The 19,043-nt window shown below is 44.6% G+C and overlaps 1 protein-coding gene across 3 annotated transcripts in view; it reads right to left on the bottom strand.

Annotated features, from left to right (window-relative positions):
• The window catches only part of vps54 (VPS54 subunit of GARP complex), a 315,827-nt gene extending 298,781 nt beyond the window's left edge, over positions 1–17,046 (bottom strand). For all 3 annotated transcript variants that reach the window (XM_061724343.1, XM_061724488.1, XM_061724416.1), the window contains exons 1-8: positions 16,960–17,046; positions 12,069–12,241; positions 9,770–10,011; positions 8,351–8,435; positions 7,395–7,429; positions 5,648–5,779; positions 3,683–4,068; positions 2,030–2,156 (exon numbers count right to left, since the gene is read on the bottom strand). In XM_061724343.1, the coding sequence (XP_061580327.1) occupies positions 2,030–2,156; positions 3,683–4,068; positions 5,648–5,779; positions 7,395–7,429; positions 8,351–8,435; positions 9,770–10,011; positions 12,069–12,213 (1,152 nt within the window). In that variant the 5' untranslated portion in view covers positions 12,214–12,241; positions 16,960–17,046. The remainder of the gene's footprint in view (positions 1–2,029; positions 2,157–3,682; positions 4,069–5,647; positions 5,780–7,394; positions 7,430–8,350; positions 8,436–9,769; positions 10,012–12,068; positions 12,242–16,959) is intronic.
• Positions 17,047–19,043: the final 1,997 nt, after the last annotated feature.

Here is a 19,043-nt window from a genome sequence, read left to right as displayed (position 1 = left end):
AGGTCCTAGTTTCTAGTTTCTAGGTCCTAGATTCTAGTTTCTAGGCCCTAGTTTCTAGTTTCTAGGCCCTAGTTTCTAGGCCCTAGTTTCTAGGTCCTAGTTTCTAGGCCCTAGTTTCTAGGCCCTAGTTTCTAGTTGCTAGGTCCTAGTTTCTAGGCCCCAGTTTCTAGGCCCTAGTTTCTAGGCCCTAGTTTCTAGGTCCTAGTTTCTAGTTTTTAGGCCCTAGTTTCTAGGTTCTAGTTTCTAGGTCCCAGTTTCTAGGCCCCAGTTTCTAGGCCCTAGTTTCTAGGTCCTAGTTTCTAGTTTCTAGGCCCTAGTTTCTAGTTTCTAGGCCCTAGTTTCTAGGCCATAGTGTCTAGGTCCTAGCTTCTAGGCCCTAGTTTCTAGTTTCTAGGCCCTAGTTTCTAGTTTATATGTCCCAGTTTCTAGGCCCTAGTTTCTAGGCCCTAGTTTTTAGGCCCTAGTTTCTAGTTTCTAGGTCCTAGATTCTAGTTTCTAGGCCCTAGTTTCTAGGTCCTAGTTTCTAGGCCCTAGTTTCTATTTGCTAGGTCCTAGTTTCTAGGTCCCAGTTTCTAGTTTCTAGGTCCTAGTTTCTAGGTCCTAGTTTCTAGGCCCTAGTCTCTAGTTTCTAGTTTCTAGGTCCTAGTTTCTAGGCCCCGGTTTCTAGGCCCTAGTTTCTAGGTCCTAGTGTCTAGGCCCTAGTTTCTAGGTCTAGTTTCTAGGCCCTAGTTTCTAGTTTCTAGGTCCTAGTTTCTAGGCCCTAGTTTCTAGTTTCTAGGTCCTAGTTTCTAGGCCCCGGTTTCTAGGCCCTAGTTTCTAGTTTCTAGGTCCTAGTTTCTAGGCCCCGGTTTCTAGGCCCCGGTTTCTAGGCCCTAGTTTCTAGTTTCTAGGCCCTAGTTTCTAGTTTCTAGGCCCTAGTTTCTAGGTCCTAGTTTCTAGTTTCTAGGCCCTAGTTTCTAGTTTCTAGGCCCTAGTTTCTAGGTCCCAGTTTCTAGGTCCTAGTTTCTAGGTCCTAGTGTCTAGGCCCTAGTTTCTAGGCCCTAGTTTCTAGTTTCTAGGCCCTAGTTTCTAGGCCCTAGTTTCTAGTTTCTAGGCCCTAGTTTCTAGGTCCTAGTTTCTAGTTTCTAGGCCCTAGTTTCTAGGTCCCAGTTTCTAGGTCCTAGTTTCTAGGTCCTAGTGTCTAGGCCCTAGTTTCTAGGCCCTAGTTTCTAGTTTCTAGGCCCTAGTTTCTAGGTCCTAGTTTCTAGTTTTTAGGTCCTAGTTTCTAGGTCCTAGTTTCTAGTTTTTAGGTCCTAGTTTCTAGGCCCTAGTTTCTAGTTGCTAGGCTCTAGTTTCTAGGCCCTAGTTTCTAGTTTCTAGGTCCTAGTTTCTAGGCCCCGGTTTCTAGGCCCTAGTTTCTAGGCCCTAGTTTCTAGGTCCTAGTTTCTAGGCCCCGGTTTCTAGGCCCTAGTTTCTAGTTTCTAGGCCCTAGTTTCTAGGTCCCAGTTTCTAGGTCCTAGTTTCTAGGTCCTAGTTTCTAGGTCCTAGTTTCTAGGCCCCGGTTTCTAGGCCCTAGTTTCTAGGCCCTAGTTTCTAGTTTCTAGGCCCTAGTTTCTAGGTCCTAGTTTCTAGGTCCCAGTTTCTAGGCCCTAGTTTCTAGGCCCTAGTGTCTAGGCCCTAGTTTCTAGGCCCTAGTTTCTAGTTTCTAGGCCCTAGTTTCTAGTTTCTAGGTCCTAGTTTCTAGGTCCTAGTTTCTAGGCCCCGGTTTCTAGGCCCCGGTTTCTAGGCCCTAGTTTCTAGTTTCTAGGCCCTAGTTTCTAGGTCCCAGTTTCTAGGTCCTAGTGTCTAGGCCCTAGTTTCTAGGCCCTAGTTTCTAGTTTCTAGGTCCTAGTGTCTAGGCCCTAGTTTCTAGGCCCTAGTTTCTAGGTTCTAGGCCCTAGTTTCTAGGCCCTAGTTTCTAGGTCCTAGTTTCTAGGCCCTAGTTTCTAGGTCCCAATTTCCAGGTCTAGTTTTTAGGCCCTAGTTTCTAGTTCTGGGTCGGGGTCCAGACCTTCTCCAGGACCAGCGGTTCCTCCCTCAGGTTCCGGTTTAGGTCACTGCGGGCGTACATGCTGAAATCCTCCACCATCATCTTATCGATCAACTTCTCCAGCTCACAGAGCTGAGAGCCCAGATGTCTGAGAGGAGGAGAGGAGAGAAGAGAAGAGAGAGGAGAAGAGAGGAGAGGAGAAGAGAGGATCAGTTAGACCAGATCAGGCCAAATCAGAACGGCTCCCCCTGGGGGGTCAGAGGTCAGACCAGATCTGACCAGGTCTCCCTGGGGGGTCTGATGGAGGATTCACACTGAAAGCGTCAGAAATCTCCTGTGGAGCTTGTGACGCTGCATCATGCTGAAAACCTGTCGACGCCTAATTAAATATATTAATTCCTGATAAAATAAGTTTGTTAGTGCACCGTGATTGGACGCTGCCTCGGCGGCGCTGCTGCTCATTTGCATAAAGTTCAGATTTTTCAACTTCAAATTGACGCTCTGGACGAATCCGACGCCTCTGGTAGCAGCTCTCATAGACATGAATGGTAGCAGCTCTCATAGACATGAATGGTAGCAGCTCTCATAGACATGAATGGTAGCAGCTCTCATAGACATGAATGGTAGCAGCTCTCATAGACAATGAGATTGTCATTATGCACTTTGAGAAAAATGTCAAAATGTTGAGAAAAAGTCAATATTTCATGCAGAAAGTTGAAATGTTGAGAAAAAAGGCAAAATTTCGAGGTAAATTTTGAAGTCCAATTTCGAGAAAAAAGTCGAAACGTTGAGAAAGAAGTTCAAATGTCGAGAAAAAAGTCAAAATTTCATGAATAAAGTTGAAATGTTGAGAAAAAAGTTGAAATGTTGTGAAAAAAGTCAAAATGTCGAGAAAAAAGTCAATGTTGAGAAAAAAGTCAAAATGTCAAGAAAAAAGTTGAAATGTCAAGAAAAAAGTTGAAATGTCAAGAAAAAAGTTGAAATGTCAAGAAAAAAGTTGAAATGTCGAGAAAAAAGTTGAAATTTTGTGAAAAAAGTCGAAATGTTGAGAAAAAACATGAATCTCGACATTTCGACTTTTTTCTCAATATTTTGACTTTTTTTCTCAATGAATGGTAGCAGCTCTCATAGACATGAATGGTAGCAGCTCTCATAGACATGAATGGTAGCAGCTCTCATAGACATGAATGGTAGCAGCTCTCATAGACATGAATGGTAGCAGCTCTCATAGACATGAATGGTAGCAGCTCTCATAGACATGAATGGTAGCAGCTCTCATAGACATGAATGGTAGCAGCTCTCATAGACATGAATGGTAGCAGCTCTCATAGACATGAATGGTAGCAGCTCTCATAGACATGAATGGTAGCAGCTCTCATAGACATGAATGGTAGCAGCTCTCATAGACATGAATGGTAGCAGCTCTCATAGACAATGAATGGTAGCAGCTCTCGGACACGATGAATGACAACCAGACACCTGAGACGCTTTCAGTGTGAATCCAGGTAAGTCCTCCACCCCCCTGGTACCTGAAACTGGTGACCCCCTGCAGCTCCAGCCCCCGCATCCCCATACCCCCCTCCCCCCCGTGGCCCCCCCCTCACCTGAAGCTGGTGACCCCCTGCAGCTCCTGCTGCAGCTCCAGCCCCCCGGCCCCCCAGGGCCCCCCCTCACCTGAAACTGGTCACCCCCTGCAGCTCCTGCTGCAGCACCTCCTTGGTGGTCCCGATCAGCTCCAGCGCCCCCACGAACTCGGCCGTGTGCAGCAGCAGCTGCACCGTGGGCTGCGTCTGCTGCACCGCCGCCATCAGCTTCAGCTTGCCGTGCAGCTTCACCAGGTTGTTGCGGGTCAAGGCGGCACCGAGGGCCCGCAGGGGCCCCTGGCACATAACCCGGTCCATGGCGGCCATGCGGCCCCGCAGCACCGCCACGGCGTGCTGCGTCTCCCCCAGGCGGTCCTGCAGCTCGTGCTGCGACGACATGGCGTGGAAGAAGGCGTCGGAGCGCAGGGAGATCTGGCGGGCGATGCTGACCTCCACCACGTCCAGGTAGTGGCTCAGCTGGGGAGGGGCGACAAATATTTATATTCACTATTACAAAGACACAAAACAGAACAAAACAAGGCACATTAATACGTAAAAATAGAGGGAATGTGCATGACGTCACAGATGTGACTTCACAGCGGGTTTCACCCACTGGGTGTCAGAAAGTGCCTTATGTTCCTGGCAGAGCTCTCCGTTCTCGGAGTGCAGGTTTACGCGTAGTTCCTAGAGCAGGGGTTTTCAATTCCGGTCCTCAGGTCCCCCTGCCTTGCATGTTTTAGATGTTTCCCTGCTTTCAGCACACCATGATACAAGGAGCTGTGTCATCAACAGAGTTGTACAAACCTCGATGACAAACTAAAGAGGACCATTAATTAGAATCAGGTGTGTTAATGCAAGGCAACATCTAAAACATGCAGGGCAGGGAGGCCCGAGGACCGGAATTGAAAACCCCTGTCCTAGAGTATCCAAATGTAGATTTGGAGGGCGGGCGTTCTGCTATCAGGCACCATTACTATGGAACCAACTTCCAATCTGGGTTAAGGAGGCTGACACCACCTCCACCTTTAAAACTAAACTTAAAACCTTTCTGTTTAGTAAAGCCTATAGTTAGTGTTTAGTAAACCTCTAGCTGGTGTTGGTAAATCTCTAGGTAGTGGAAACTCTAGTGTGTTAGAGTCGCTCCTGTAGTTTCTTGGGCTGGTCCCCCCTTCTCTTCTCTTTTTTCTCTTTTGTACATGGTGCAGCATCCTCTGCCGGTGGTGAAGAGCATCTCTGAATGCAAAACACCGGAACCTGCAGCGTGGGAGTGAGAGGGGCAGGGTAACGGCCCGGTAAGGGTGACGGCCCGGTCAGGGTAACGGCCCGGTCAGGGTAACGGCCCGGTCAGGGTAACGGCCCGGTCAGGGTAACGGCCTGGCCAGGGTAACGGCCCGGGAAGGGTAACGGTCAGGGTAACGGCCCGGTCAGGGTGACGGCCCGGTCGGGGTAACGGCCCGGTCAGGGTAACGGCCCGGTCAGGGTAACGGTCAGAGTAATGGTCAGGGTAACGGCCCGGGCAGGCGGGGGAGAGGTTTGTCTGTCAAGACTCCTCTCCCTGGCCCTGCCCCTTCTCAACCTTTCCCCGACCCTGCACCCCAACCTGGGACTTGCTGATCGGGCCGGAGCTTCGGGAGCTGCGTGCTGGCCTGCGGTCCCCACCCCTGGTCATCCCGCTGCTGCTTCCACCTGCCTGCTGTGCTGCTGACGTCCCCGACTCCCCCAGTCTGGCCCTCGGCAGGAGGGTCCCCCCTTATGAGCCTGGTCCTGGTCCAGGTTTCTTCCTCCTAAAGGGGAGTTTTTCTTGCCACTGTTTGGCTTAAGGTTTTTCTCCCACTATGGGAGTTTTTACCTGCCATTGTTTATGTAATAATTGCTCTGGGGTTTATGTTTATGTTTATGTTCATGTTCTGGATCTCTGGAAAGCGTCTAGAGACAACTTTTGTTGTATTAGACGCTATACAAATAAAATTGAATTGAAAGACTGAGTGTCAGAAAGACTGAGTGTGGGACCGGACGGCCGGTTCCCCCGGGAACTCCGGTTCCCCCGGGAACTCACCTTCTCCTGCAGCAACTTGGACGACGCTCCGTCCCGGCTGCTCTTCCCTCCGGCTCCGTGGAAGTGCGACCAGGGCAAGACGGCGTTGAAGGTTGTCGGGTCGTCCAGGGCGAAGTCGGGCCTCATGAACATCTGCAACGACCCGGACCAGAGGTGAGACATGTGGCGCTTTTCCACTAGTATCTACTCAGCGCGCCTCGTCCCGCCTCCACCCGCTTTGTCCTCGTTTGCTTTTCCACACCCAGGTGAGAAGTGGGCGGGTTGGGGTGAAGCTGCTCTCTCACAGTTAGATTAAACAACAGGTGCATAGCTGATATGACTGTTTTGAGAACCAAGGACATTTCAGGACACAAAACTTATTTTTTTCTGATCAGCGCCGACACGAACAAAGCGGTTGCGCAATCGAGTACGTCACAGCAGCTCCCGTGTGAACCAAGCCATAGCGTGGGAACTGGCAGGCGGGGGTTGAAGGGGCAACCCCGTCCGCAAGGTGCTGAGTAGAAAGGTATAAAGACGCGAGAGCCGGAAGTCCGGATTCAGAGTCAGCTGCGGGTCTAGTGCACGACGCCCAGCCGGGGTTTTTATCGCTACTCTGCCTGGACTGTTCCGGCTCTCCAGTCCTTCTGTGTTAAGGTAAGAGGTACATCGCCTAGCCCCTATGTAACTGTCTGTTGCTTTGTCATTTGCAGCGGATAACTTGACACAGAGTTATCCTAGCAAAGAGCAATTGTGTGTGAGTCTTTTTGTGTGCACTGCTTGTTTGCTAATAAATGTATTCATATCTTATAGCAAAAGCGAGTGTGTGTCTGATTCATTTTTACACAGCCGCCGCTCTCGAGCCTAAAGTGAGATTTTACAAAAACAGGCGGCCTGCTCGGCGGGGCGGGGAGGTGGGCTTAAATAAGAAAAAAGACTTAAATAAAGCACAATAGAACTCAGTTTTGCTCCCGCTCTATTTTTAAATACGCACACTTGTATGCTTGTGTGTGTGTGTTGTAAGGCGGCGCTCCATGTGTGTGTAGACGGCGCCTTTTCGTTCGGTTCGCCGTGTGTGTGTTAAATACAGAAATGGCACACATAACTGAGGCTGCACTTTTCCACATGGCGCGCCGTACGGTCGCGAAAATACGGTAATAAAATCTCTGCGAGCCGCTAGTCGTTCTCGCGCTGACTCCCGCTTCCTGATTCAAACGTCCATTATTATTAGTTGACTAATTATTTTATTATGTTTCGATTAGTCGACTAATCTAACGAGTAATTGGATGATAATTGTAACGATTATTTTTCTGTTGTTTGATTAATAAAAACCATAATGTGTCAAGAAAATATCAAAAATCCTTAATAACATAGGTTTGCAAAGCAAAATAAAAAGATAGAATAAAAATTATACAAAATAAAAAGGCCGGTTTACTCTAACATATAACATGTTATCCAAATGTGTTAAATAAATAAAACATATGTGGATAAAACAGCACCGTTTCACACTAAATTACATATTTTTATAACATTAAAAAGTCTAATCACGAAAGGAACCTTTCTATGGTGAAGGGAACTAAAAAAAAAAGTTGTTTTCGGTAGGAATAGTTTTCCGGTGGCACTTTAGTTTCTGCTAACCGGTAATAAAAAAAAAAAAAAAAAAAAACATTTTTCATGCCGGTAAACGGAGTTACGACCAGAAAACATCAAATGTAGGAGCTGATCCAGACCATAGTTTGATCATGTTGGTTTTAATGTTTTTATATTTTACCTTGGGGACTTGCTCCAGCTCCGCTCTGGACTTGTCTGCAGAAAACAAACAAACACTGGATCAGTTATTCACTCAGAAACTTCACTTTAAACATCTTTACACTAAACATTATTAAACAACTGGATCAGAATAAAGATGTCCAGGTTAGATAGCTTTGATGATGGTGATGATGATGATGGTGGTGATGATGATGATGATGATGGTGATGATCAGTGGCGGCTGGTCAGTAGGGGGCGCTACTAATAAAGGTGTTATTTCAGTCTGTGGGAGACTGTCAATATTAATTAAATGTTTAAATATCTATTTGGTTCCAAAAAGTCTTTTTATTTTACTTTAGTATCATGACAAACTGTTTTTAATCTAATTGGACAATTCATTCCCGTCTTTTCTAGAAAATCAAACTGAACGACACAAACCAGATTTTTACGTTTGTTTTAAAAAGGTTAAATAACACTTGCTTTTGAAATAATACCTTTCTTTTCCCCCGTTGTACCAAGCTGGTACCTGACCGTGACTTCTGTACCGTTACACCCCCATGGATGCCGAGGTTAATGCCCCGCCCCCCCACCAGCCGCCACTGGTGATGCTGATGATAACAATAATAATAATAACAATAATAATATTTGCAGCATCATAATAATAAAGTTCCACAGCACCATGGTGCCATTTACGAACACTCAAGGATGAAAATAAATCCTTTATAACTCCAGGTTGTGATGTCAGAAAAGATTCAGATTTTGAAGACTCAGTAACTTATATGTATGTATGTATATATGTATATATATATATATATATATATATATATATATAAAAAATGTTATATGTTGGGTGTTACAGCTGGATGCGTTCATCCTTATGTCATGAGTTAGTGGGGATTCAGGGATCAATAATTCATACCGTGATGTTTACAGAGATCAATAATTCCTACCGTGATGTTTACAGGGATCAATAATTACCGTGGTTGCTGCTGATACTGGAGACGGCGTCCACGTCGTCTTTGTTGGGGCAGATCGTCTTGCAGCGCTCGTGGATCCGTTCCCTCTGAAAACAATCAAACAATAAACCGGGTCAGAGTTCAGGAGCTTCTTTATTACCCGGGAACTTTATTAGTCGCGTGACGGACGACGCCCTCGTCTTTGTCTGGAGCTTCAGACGAGCTGACGGTTGAATGAGGCGTCAGATAAATATCAGAGCGGAGAATAAATCAGTTTTACTCGACGTAAAACCTGCAGGGAAATAAAAGCTTCAGTTAAAACCACTAAACTGTGTCAGGAACAGTTTGAGGGAGAGAGAAACACCTCAGATCTTTATCTGCTTTTACAGCTGAAACCAAACACTGACAACAACACGCCACGTTAGGGAAGATAAAGATAAACCAAACACTGACAACAACACGCCACGTTAGGGAAGATAAAGCCGCAGCACCAGTAAATGTGGGTTAAACACACGTGTTTTTATATAGTTTATATAATTAATCTGGATGAATCTGAAGTGAAGGAGAAATGACCCTTAACCTGAAACGTTGGTCGTCTGATTCCAGACCTGCAGATTTATAAAGTAGGTTCTCCGGCTGTACCTGCCAGGTATTATTATTATTATTATCATTATTATAATAAAAATAAGTAAAATAATATATAAAATTAATCAAATAAAATAATTGTATTATTTTATGGTATAATATATATATATATATACATATATATTATACCATAAAAGAATGCAATTATTTTATTTGATTTTATATATATATATATATATATATATATATATATATATATATATATATATATATATATATATATATATATATATATATATATTTATTTATAATAATAATAATAATAATAATGTGTAAAATAATAAATACAATTAAATAAATAAATAAATAAATAAATAATAAAAAAAGTGTACAATACAATCGTACAAACGGCCTTCTGGGTTTTTAGTTAAGAGTTTTGACAAAATACAAAACTACTTTTCTTAAACAACATGAATAAAAGTATATATTTCACTATGTCCAAGTTTAAATATGAAGCATGTCATTACCCACAATGCCCTGCTTCAGGGTTTGGTATGAACCAGTTTGTGCTGTGATCAGAGAGAAATTAAACAACAATCAGAGGAATCCAACCAGATCTGAGCAAACAAAGAGACGGGAGGTGGAACCGCCGGAGCCGGATTCCTGCCCCGCCCTGGAGCGTTTGGGTTTGATCCCCAGCCCTAGTGGAGGACAGGCCTCAGAACCGGGTCTTACCAAGTGTGCGTAGCTACGCTAACGTTCCCAGCGGGTCTTACCAAGTCTGCGTAGCTACGCTAACGTTCCAGCGGGTCTTACCAAGTCTGCGTAGCTACGCTAACGTTCCAGCGGGTCTTACCGGGCTCATCTCCTGCAGGTACGGGCTGAAGTCCTCCCGGGTGAGGACGGGGAGGCAGAACGACGGCATCACCTCCGTCTCCGTGAAGTCCAGCCCCCACGTCTTGGTGAAGAAGTCCGACTCCCGCTTGGCGAGCCGCGGGTCGTTGAGCGCGGCGGGGAGGTTGACCTTGGAGCTGAACACGGTCCAGCAGTCGTGCTCCGACACCACGGACGGCCCGTTGAACAGAACCCGCCCCTCACCTGCAGGGGACGGGGAGAGAGCTGGTTTAATCAGGGAAAATCAGAACCCGGCCTCTCCTGGGGGAAACACGGAGAGAGACGATTTAATCAAGGTCGTCAAGTCAGTTGCTTTTAGACGTCCCTAAATCCAGGCTCAAAACTAGGGCTGGGGATCCATTCAAATGTCAAGAATTGATTCGATTCCGATTCTTAAGATTCAGAATCGATTATCACGATCCGATTCGATATTGATTTGGGTTACTGTTAATAAAACAGTTTTTTCAGCTGTTGCATGAATGATATGACTGTAGTTCTGCAACATATTAATACTAGTATTATATTGAGATTCAACAGCAAGTATTGCAGCTAATGATGCTGTAAGGACCAATCAGCTCCCAGAATGCTGATAGAACTGAAACAGAAACATCGTGGGGCAGAATTACCAAACAGATCCAGGAGGAAACAGACGCAGGAAATCAGTTTTAGTTTTTCCCATTTATGAGAATTTGGTTTTTAACATTTATGTAAATGTAACCCCAAGACAGTTTATAAAGTAATGAAATATAGACAATTTATGCAATTATAACCGAAAACTTTAATGTTTTCCTTTAAATATTTAAACCTTTAAATATATTTAAAGGCAAAAACATGGCACCAGTTATTCTCCTGTCCAACAAAATATTCCTTTTTTGGGCATAAACTAAAAAATACCAAAAGTTGTAATGATGAAAAAAAAAAAAAAAAAAATTAAATCGATCTTTAGACATATGAATCGATTTTTAGGAATTAATATGAGAATCGATTTTTTTCAACACAGGCCTATTTTTAAGTCTTCTTTGAAAACATATTTATTTTCTTTGGCTTTTGGTGTACGGTAAATAGTACATAGTACATTTGTGAGAAGTGATTGTGCACTTTGTGTGTCTGTTCTTTGCCGTCTATTTTCTATTTTTTATTTCTATTTTATTGATCATTCTAGCACGTTAGTGATTTTATTGTTTCTACACTTTGTACTGTATTTTCTTTTGGTATTGTTTCATGTTATTGTAAACTGTACAGCACTTTGGTCGACCTCGGTCGTTTTTAAATGTGCTTTATAAATAAAATTGACATTGACATTGACAAGGAAAATTAGGACTAAATATCGTCATGGAAGATTAGGACTTAGGGCCAGTCCCAATCCCCCCATGTCCTAGTTTTCAGACCTACCCCTACATTTCCCACGTTCCCGTGAGGGTAGTGGTGTCCCAGTTCCTCTTTTCATCTAGGTCAGGCGTCGGCAACCCAACATGTTTTAGAGCCATATTGGACCAAAAACACAAAAAACGAATATGTCGGAGCCGCAAAATATTAGTATATTAGTTATAATTGGGGGGAGATTTATTCATTATGCACTTCGAGAAAAAAGGCGAAATGTCGAGAAAAAAGTCGAAATGTCGAGAAAAAAGTCGAAATGTCAAGATTAAAAAGGAAAGGAAAAAGGAAGAAAAAAAAGAGGAAAAAAAGAAAAAAAGAGAAAAAAAGAAGGAAAAAAAAAGTCAAACATTTTTGAAAAAGCTCCAGGAGCCACTAGGGCGGCGCTAAAGAGCCGTGGGTTGAAGAACCCTGATCTAGGGCTAGTGCAGTGTTTCTCAATCCTGGTCCTCGTGTTCCCTGTCCTGCATGTTTTAGATGTTTCCTGCTTCAGCACACCGTGATACAAGTACGTGTGTCATCAACAGAACTGTGCAGACCTTGGTGACTAATGAGGCTAATGAGGACCTTTAATTAGAATCAGGTGTGTTGGTGCAGGAAACATCTAAAACCTGCAGGACAGGGGCCCACGAGGACCAGGATTGAGAAGCACTGGGCTAGTGGAAATAACGAGGGCTAGTGGACATAACGAGGGGTCATTTACGTCATCATTTGCAGACTGAATCAAACAAAAAAACATGGCGGACATTTCTAATTTTTAGTGAATAAAATCAATAATTTGAGGACCCGGAGGTTCTACCTACCGGTCCAGGTCCAGGACCGGTACGGAGTTGGTGTTCTACCTACCGGTCCAGGTCCAGGACCGGTACGGAGGTTCTACCTACCCGTGGGCTCCTTGGGGCAGACGTCGGGCAGCGAGCGGACGGGCCGGCAGCGTTGGGCCGGGCCGGCCTGCTCCTTGAGGAAGATCCCGTCTCGGCCTCGGCCGCCGGGACGAGGAGCCGGGGAGGAGCTGCGTCCGGAGGCCATGACATCGGGGGGGCTCCTGGGAGGCTAGCTGCAACGAGACAACGACAGAGCTAACGTGAGACAAGACTAGCTGCAACGAGACAACGACAGAGCTAACGTGAGACCAGAGAAACCCAGACTAAGACCCCGTTTCCAAGTACCAAAAACGCTGGTGTTTTCATGCGTTTTGGTCGTTCGTTTACAGGAAAACGAAGCTCAAAGTCTCCAAAAACCATCATTTCTGAAAACTCCGTCCAAAGTGTAGATTTTTAAAACCTCCGTCTTCACGTTTGCTTGTAAACGGAGAGAAACTGACATTTAGGCTTCAGAACGTCACATTATGAGACAGAAACGTCACCAGCGTCATGAGTGACACCTGTGGTTACAATTAGTTTGTAACCGTCAATATTTTCTTGTATTTTACCTGTTTTATATATATATATATATATATATATATATATATATATATATATAAATTACATTTAGTTCAAGTAAAAACGTTTAGTTCAGGTAAAAATGACCAGGTCAGATCAGCTAAAATATCAGTTTTCTAGATGAAGATATTAATTCCTGATAAAATAAGTTTGGTTGCAGCTCTGCTCACGTGTGCATGTGAATGAATTATTGCTTTGGGAATCCCGGTCTGTGATTGGACGCTGCCTCAGCGTCGCCGCTGCTCATTTGCATAAAGTTGAGATTCTCTCAACTTCAAAATGACACTCCAGGCTAAAATACCTCGTCTACAATTAACAGATCCACTTCCTGTCCCGACTGTCGCTGGCGGGAGATAAATCTCTCGTTTCTGCGTGTTTGAGCACGTCTTCATTCTACAACTACCAGACCTGAAAGTTCAGGGTTAAAAACAGCCGCCCGCGGGAGCTAAAGCTCCTCAAATCAGCCGTTTGGCTTTATCCTTGTCAACGGTTTGTTCTCAGGTGGAATCTTTCCTTATCCTAATCAGCGGTTTGTTCTCAGGTGGAATCTTCCCCTCAAGACTTTTTAGTTCGTTTGGATTCTCCAATTGAGCCTTCTGATTGGTCCGTGACTGACCAATCATGATCCATCATGATCAGAAACACCGTCCTCCGTTGCTCTATCCGGTTTATCCAGTTGGACCAAACGGCCGTCTCTCTCGTTCACGTCAGTGGAAAAAGTAATAATAATAATTAAAGCTGCAGCAGCGATGAATGGATGAACGGGCCCTCGCGCGTGCAATTTTCACCAATAAAAGGTCAAGGACTCAATACCGAGTCCGATGACACCACCCACATGTCTCTATACCAAACTATTAAAAAGTTATGGCAGAAAGTAGGAACTATCAAATATGGACCAATCAGATGAAGGGTGGGCGCTTTTTGGCGTCTAGCGTCGCCACGGTAACGCTTTTGAAAGAGAAAAGTAATGCTTGTAGTCGCAGGGTGGAGACGCACATTTTGATGTATAACACACCTGGGTGCACGTTACGGTTCGGGGTGAATTATTTGCCGAAGAAATGCCATAAATTGTGCCAAAATGACATGATTAATTCCAAATGGCCGACTTCCTGTTTGGTTTGGGCCATGGCGCCAAGAGACTTTTCTTTAAGTTGTGACATGATACAGGTGTGTACCGATTTTCGTGCATGTACGTCAAACCGTATTGTGGGGCTTGAGGCACAAAGTTTTCTAGGGGGCGCTGTTGAGCCGTTAGGCCACGCCCATTAATGCAAACCATTAAATATCACATTTTTCACCAGGCCTGGCGCGGTGCAAAATTTGGTGACTTTTTGGGCACGTTTAGGGGGAAAAAAGGCCTTCATTCCGTCGGAAGAAAAACGAGAAAAACAACGAGAATGAGAATAATTCCTACAGATACAATAGGGCCTTCGCACTGTCAGTGCTCGGGCCCTAATAATAATAATAATAATACATTTTATTTATAGAGCACTTTTAAAAGATCTCAAAGACGCTTCACAGACACAAAGATAAAACATCGAGATCAAGAAAATTAAAATCAAAAACTGCAGGATAAAAAAAGTCGTTTTTACTTGCCCTGTATCAACATTTAAATCACTGGATTATTTTTTTTTTTTAATCATTGGGCCGATCAATCCCTCTACCTCCCAAAGTGATGATGATGTGCTCAACACAAAGCTTGGAATCATCTGGAGGAAACTACGCCCAACAGCCTCGTCAACGCTCTTAGAGCTCCTTAAACTCAGATATTGATCGTTAGACTGAAAGAGTCTGTAATGTTTTACTACTTCTGATGAATAAATAAACACGGCTTTGCAAAGACCAAACGGTGCTGGATAGGAAGGAGTCAGGCCGGCTGCAGGCCGAGCAGCGAGGGGCGTTAACGAGACGTTGTGCTGACGGCTGGTTCTGTCCTGGTTCTGTCCCGGTTCTGTCCGGCGGCGTTAACGAGACCCTCTGCTGCTAATCTGCTGCTCCTCACAGATGAGAGGATTACAGTCTGCAGACTCCAACACTAACTCAGACTCAGCATCTTCGTCTCCCTCCCCGTCTCCCTCTGAGACTAAAATAGAAACAATCAGCCCATTTTTATTTTGGGAGACGCTGCTTTTAGGATCCTTGGCTACTTTAAATGAAGTTGTGAATCATAAACAGATTAGAGACACTAAGTCTCATCATTTAAATACATTCATGAGCAAATGTTACTACCTCCTTTTTAAATCCTTATTTTGTGTGAAAACATGATCTTAGATCTTACAATCTCATCCTGCTTCCATGTGATTTAGCAGCGTAAGGGACGTCCTGGTGCTTTGAATTTCCCTCAGGATTACTGTATTCTCACGACCATAAGGCAAATATAAACGTCTTATATTTTTTTCAAAACGTGCGGCGCGCCCTATAGCGCAGTGCGCCCTATAGCGCAGTGCGCCCAATGTGTTGTTATTGTAAGGAGCGTTTCGGAGGAAACGGTTCGACTGAAAGCAGTAACGCTAGCGGAAGAAATGAAAATTGAACATTTTCAAGGAGGTCGGTCTTGGTGCTTTCGTTTTATGAAACGGTGCCGTCTCTCCATCCATCCCATTCCATGCCGTTTTAATTTTTGATTATTCATTGGTGATTTAAAAAAATGTTGTACTTTGTAATAAAGACTTAAATAAAGCACAATCAAACTCAGTTTTGCTTCCGCTCTATTTTTAAATACACACACTTGTATGTGTGTGTGTGTGTGTGTTGTTGTAAGGCGGCGCCGTGTGTGTGTGTAGACGGCGCCTTTTCGTACGGTGCGCCGTAGGTCGTGAAAATACAGTTCTGAAAGATTCGTAACTGCGTTTTTAGAAAGGGGGAAGAACGATGTCTGTGTCATCAGTCATGAAGGCCAGAGCCTCATGAGTGGAAATGACAAATTAAAAGAAAATGTAAATGTTTCACTTGAACACAATCAATGTATATATAAACTGAAAATATTTAAAATAAAGAAATGTGCTTTAATTCCCTTTTGTTAGTAACACACATTATGTTTCACATAATGAAACCAGAACCAGTCAGGATCAGTTAGGACACGCTTAAACTAGCCAACTCAATAAAAGCGTACAAGATATTATTCAAAGCAAAGGTATTGGACACATATATAGAAGCACAATAAGCAAACAAAGAAGAATATACACATGTATGAGATAAAATGACAACTTAAATTGGTTTTGTCGGTTTCTTTAGCATCTTTTCACTTTCTGTTTTCAGAGCTATCATTATTATTATTATCATATTATTGCTATTATTATTATTATCATTATTATTATTAGTTATTTGAGCTATTATTATTATTACTATTATTACAGTTATTATGATTATTATTATCATCATCATCATCATCATCATTATTATTATTATCATCATTATTATTATTATTATTACTATTATTATCATCATCATCATCATTATTATCATATTATTGCTATTACTATTATTACTATTATTATTATTTTGTGTAGCCTCATGATACTTCATTTGTTCTTTTGTATATTCTATTCTGTTAAAAGGTAAGATAATCTTTCTGCTTCAAGCCCAGACCTTTTCAGTCAAATAATCACAATGTTGAGCAGGGAAAAACCTGTAAATGTTTATTATCTTGTTTGTTGATTTTTATGTTTGTGATTGACCAAAATAAATATTAACTAACTAACTTTTAAACTCTTACATTTAAACATCTTTAGACTAAAGCGAAAGTGTTTGTTCCAGTCTGAGCTGTAAAGTTGACTCTCAGGTGTAACAACCCCCTCCCACACTCCCACACTCCCACACACACACACACACACACACACACACACACACACACACACACACACACACACACACACACACACACACACACACACACACACACACACACACACACACACACACACACACACACACACACACACACACACACACACACAGGTTAAACCCCCAGAATCATGTTATTGACAGAGAACCGGTTTAAAGTGAACTTTGAAGCTGCAGCTGTCAGAACTGCTGCTGCTGATGCTGATCTGACCCGGTAGAACCCCTGGTTGGTCCCGGTGGAGACATGACAGCACCGGAGAGGAACAGGGGGACCAGAACCGGGACCAGACCGTGATAAAACCCCCAGAAAACCCACTTATTTCAGCTGTCAGAGCGGATAAAGAGGAGAATGTCTGTTAGCCTGAGCTAGCGCTAACTAGCCGGCTGGAGCTAACGGCGGGTAGAGGGGTTAAAGGTCGGGGTTTGGGAGGTGATAATGGGGGTAATAATGGGGTAATTAGAGGGGTATTAATAAGATTCAGGGTGTTACCTGGACCGGTCTGCGGCAGCAGCTTCTCCGTCGTTTCTCTGAACCATCACAGGAGGAACCAGGACCCGTCACTTCCGCTTCCGGGGAACCGAGGACTCGCTACGTCACTTCCGCCTCCAGACGGCGGCTGCTGCCCCTCTACTGCCCTCTACTGGTAAATTGACTTATTTTCATAAAGCGCCTTTCTACAAAGAAATGTACGTTTTACGTCTCATTTATTCATTCACACACGCACTAATATACTTGGGAAACAGTTAGGCACCAAATATAATATATTTAATTTTCTCAGATGGTAAAAATAAGAACTTTATTGATCCCACATAGGAGTAATTCATGTTATATCAGCTATAGAGAACAAGGTAGTGCCGAAAAACAATATATATCCCCCTCACAAAAATAATAAACACACAGAAACATATTTTCTCATCAACAAAACATATTTAAAAATTTTCAAGTAACAAAATAACATATTTGAACCATTTTTCAGACAATAAAATAACATGTTTTGTTGATCTCTACCTGTCCACCACCTTAAAACTCACCTCTTCAGACCTGCAGACTTACAATAATCCTGGGACTGGAATGACCTCACTATTGCACTTTACTGTTGTTTTATGGATTGTACTTTGCTATGTTTTTAATTGATTGCCATGTTTTTATTGATTGTTTTTAATGTCCTTTTGTACGGCGACCTCGAGTGTCCTGAAAGGCACCTATAAATAATATGTATTATTATTATTATAATTATAGTGGGGGCTGCTCCAATGGTCGGTCCTGAAACCGAACTGTGTTTTACTTCCTTGTTTTATTTGTGTTGTAGTTGGTGGTTCTGGGTTTTTCCCCTCCCGGGTTTCACCTGATACCAGGTATTTTTCTGGACTTCTGGGCCGTGATGTCTGCCCTCTGGTGGTCGTGGAGGGAAACTGTAGTTGGTTCCCTCCCCCTTTGTGAGTGCTGAACCTCCCAGCATGCCTTTCCTCCGTTGGTTGAGCAAATTATTTAGTATAATAATTAGACATGGTGACTACGACAGGATGTTTAGTCTGAAATGTGCACGTCTGCAGGCCAGAGCTTTAGGAGCTGCATGCTGCTTCCACCTGCAGCCCCCCCTCTGATCATCCCACTGCTGCTTCCACCTGCAGCCCCCTCTGATCATCCCACTGCTGCTTCCACCTGCAGCCCCCTCTGATCATCCCACTGCTGCTTCCACCTGCAGCCCCCCCTCTGATCATCCCACTGCTGCTTCCACCTGCAGCCCCCTCTGATCATCCCACTGCTGCTTCCACCTGCAGCCCCCCCCTGATCATCCCACTGCTGCTTCCACCTGCAGCCCCCCCCTGATCATCCCACTGCTGCTTCCACCTGCAGCCCCCCCCTGATCATCCCACTGCTGCTTCCACCTGCAGCCCCCCCCTGATCATCCCACTGCTGCTTCCACCTGCAGCCCCCCCCCTCTGATCATCCCACTGCTGCTTCCACCTGCAGCCCCCCCTCTGATCATCCCACTGCTGCTTCCACCTGCAGCCCCCTCTGATCATCCCACTGCTGCTTCCACCTGCAGCCCCCTCTGATCATCCCACTGCTGCTTCCACCTGCAGCCCCCTCTGATCATCCCACTGCTGCTTCCACCTGCAGCCCCCTCTGATCATCCCACTGCTGCTTCCACCTGCAGCCCCCCCTCTGATCATCCCACTGCTGCTTCCACCTGCAGCCCCCTCTGATCATCCCACTGCTGCTTCCACCTGCAGCCCCCCCTCTGATCATCCCACTGCTGCTTCCACCTGCAGCCCCCCCTCTGATCATCCCACTGCTGCTTCCACCTGCAGCCCCCCCCTCTGATCATCCCACTGCTGCTTCCACCTGCAGCCCCCCCCCTCTGATCATCCCACTGCTGCTTCCACCTGCAGCCCCCCCCTCTGATCATCCCACTGCTGCTTCCACCTGCAGCCCCCCTCTGATCATCCCACTGCTGCTTCCACCTGCAGCCCCCCTCTGATCATCCCACTGCTGCTTCCACCTGCAGCCCCCTCTGATCATCCCACTGCTGCTTCCACCTGCAGCGCCCTGTGATCATCCCACTACTT

This window comes from Cololabis saira, chromosome 1 (assembly GCF_033807715.1).
Source record: "Cololabis saira isolate AMF1-May2022 chromosome 1, fColSai1.1, whole genome shotgun sequence".
Classification (NCBI taxonomy): domain Eukaryota; kingdom Metazoa; phylum Chordata; class Actinopteri; order Beloniformes; family Belonidae; genus Cololabis; species Cololabis saira.
This window is presented reverse-complemented; position numbering and strand designations above follow the sequence as displayed.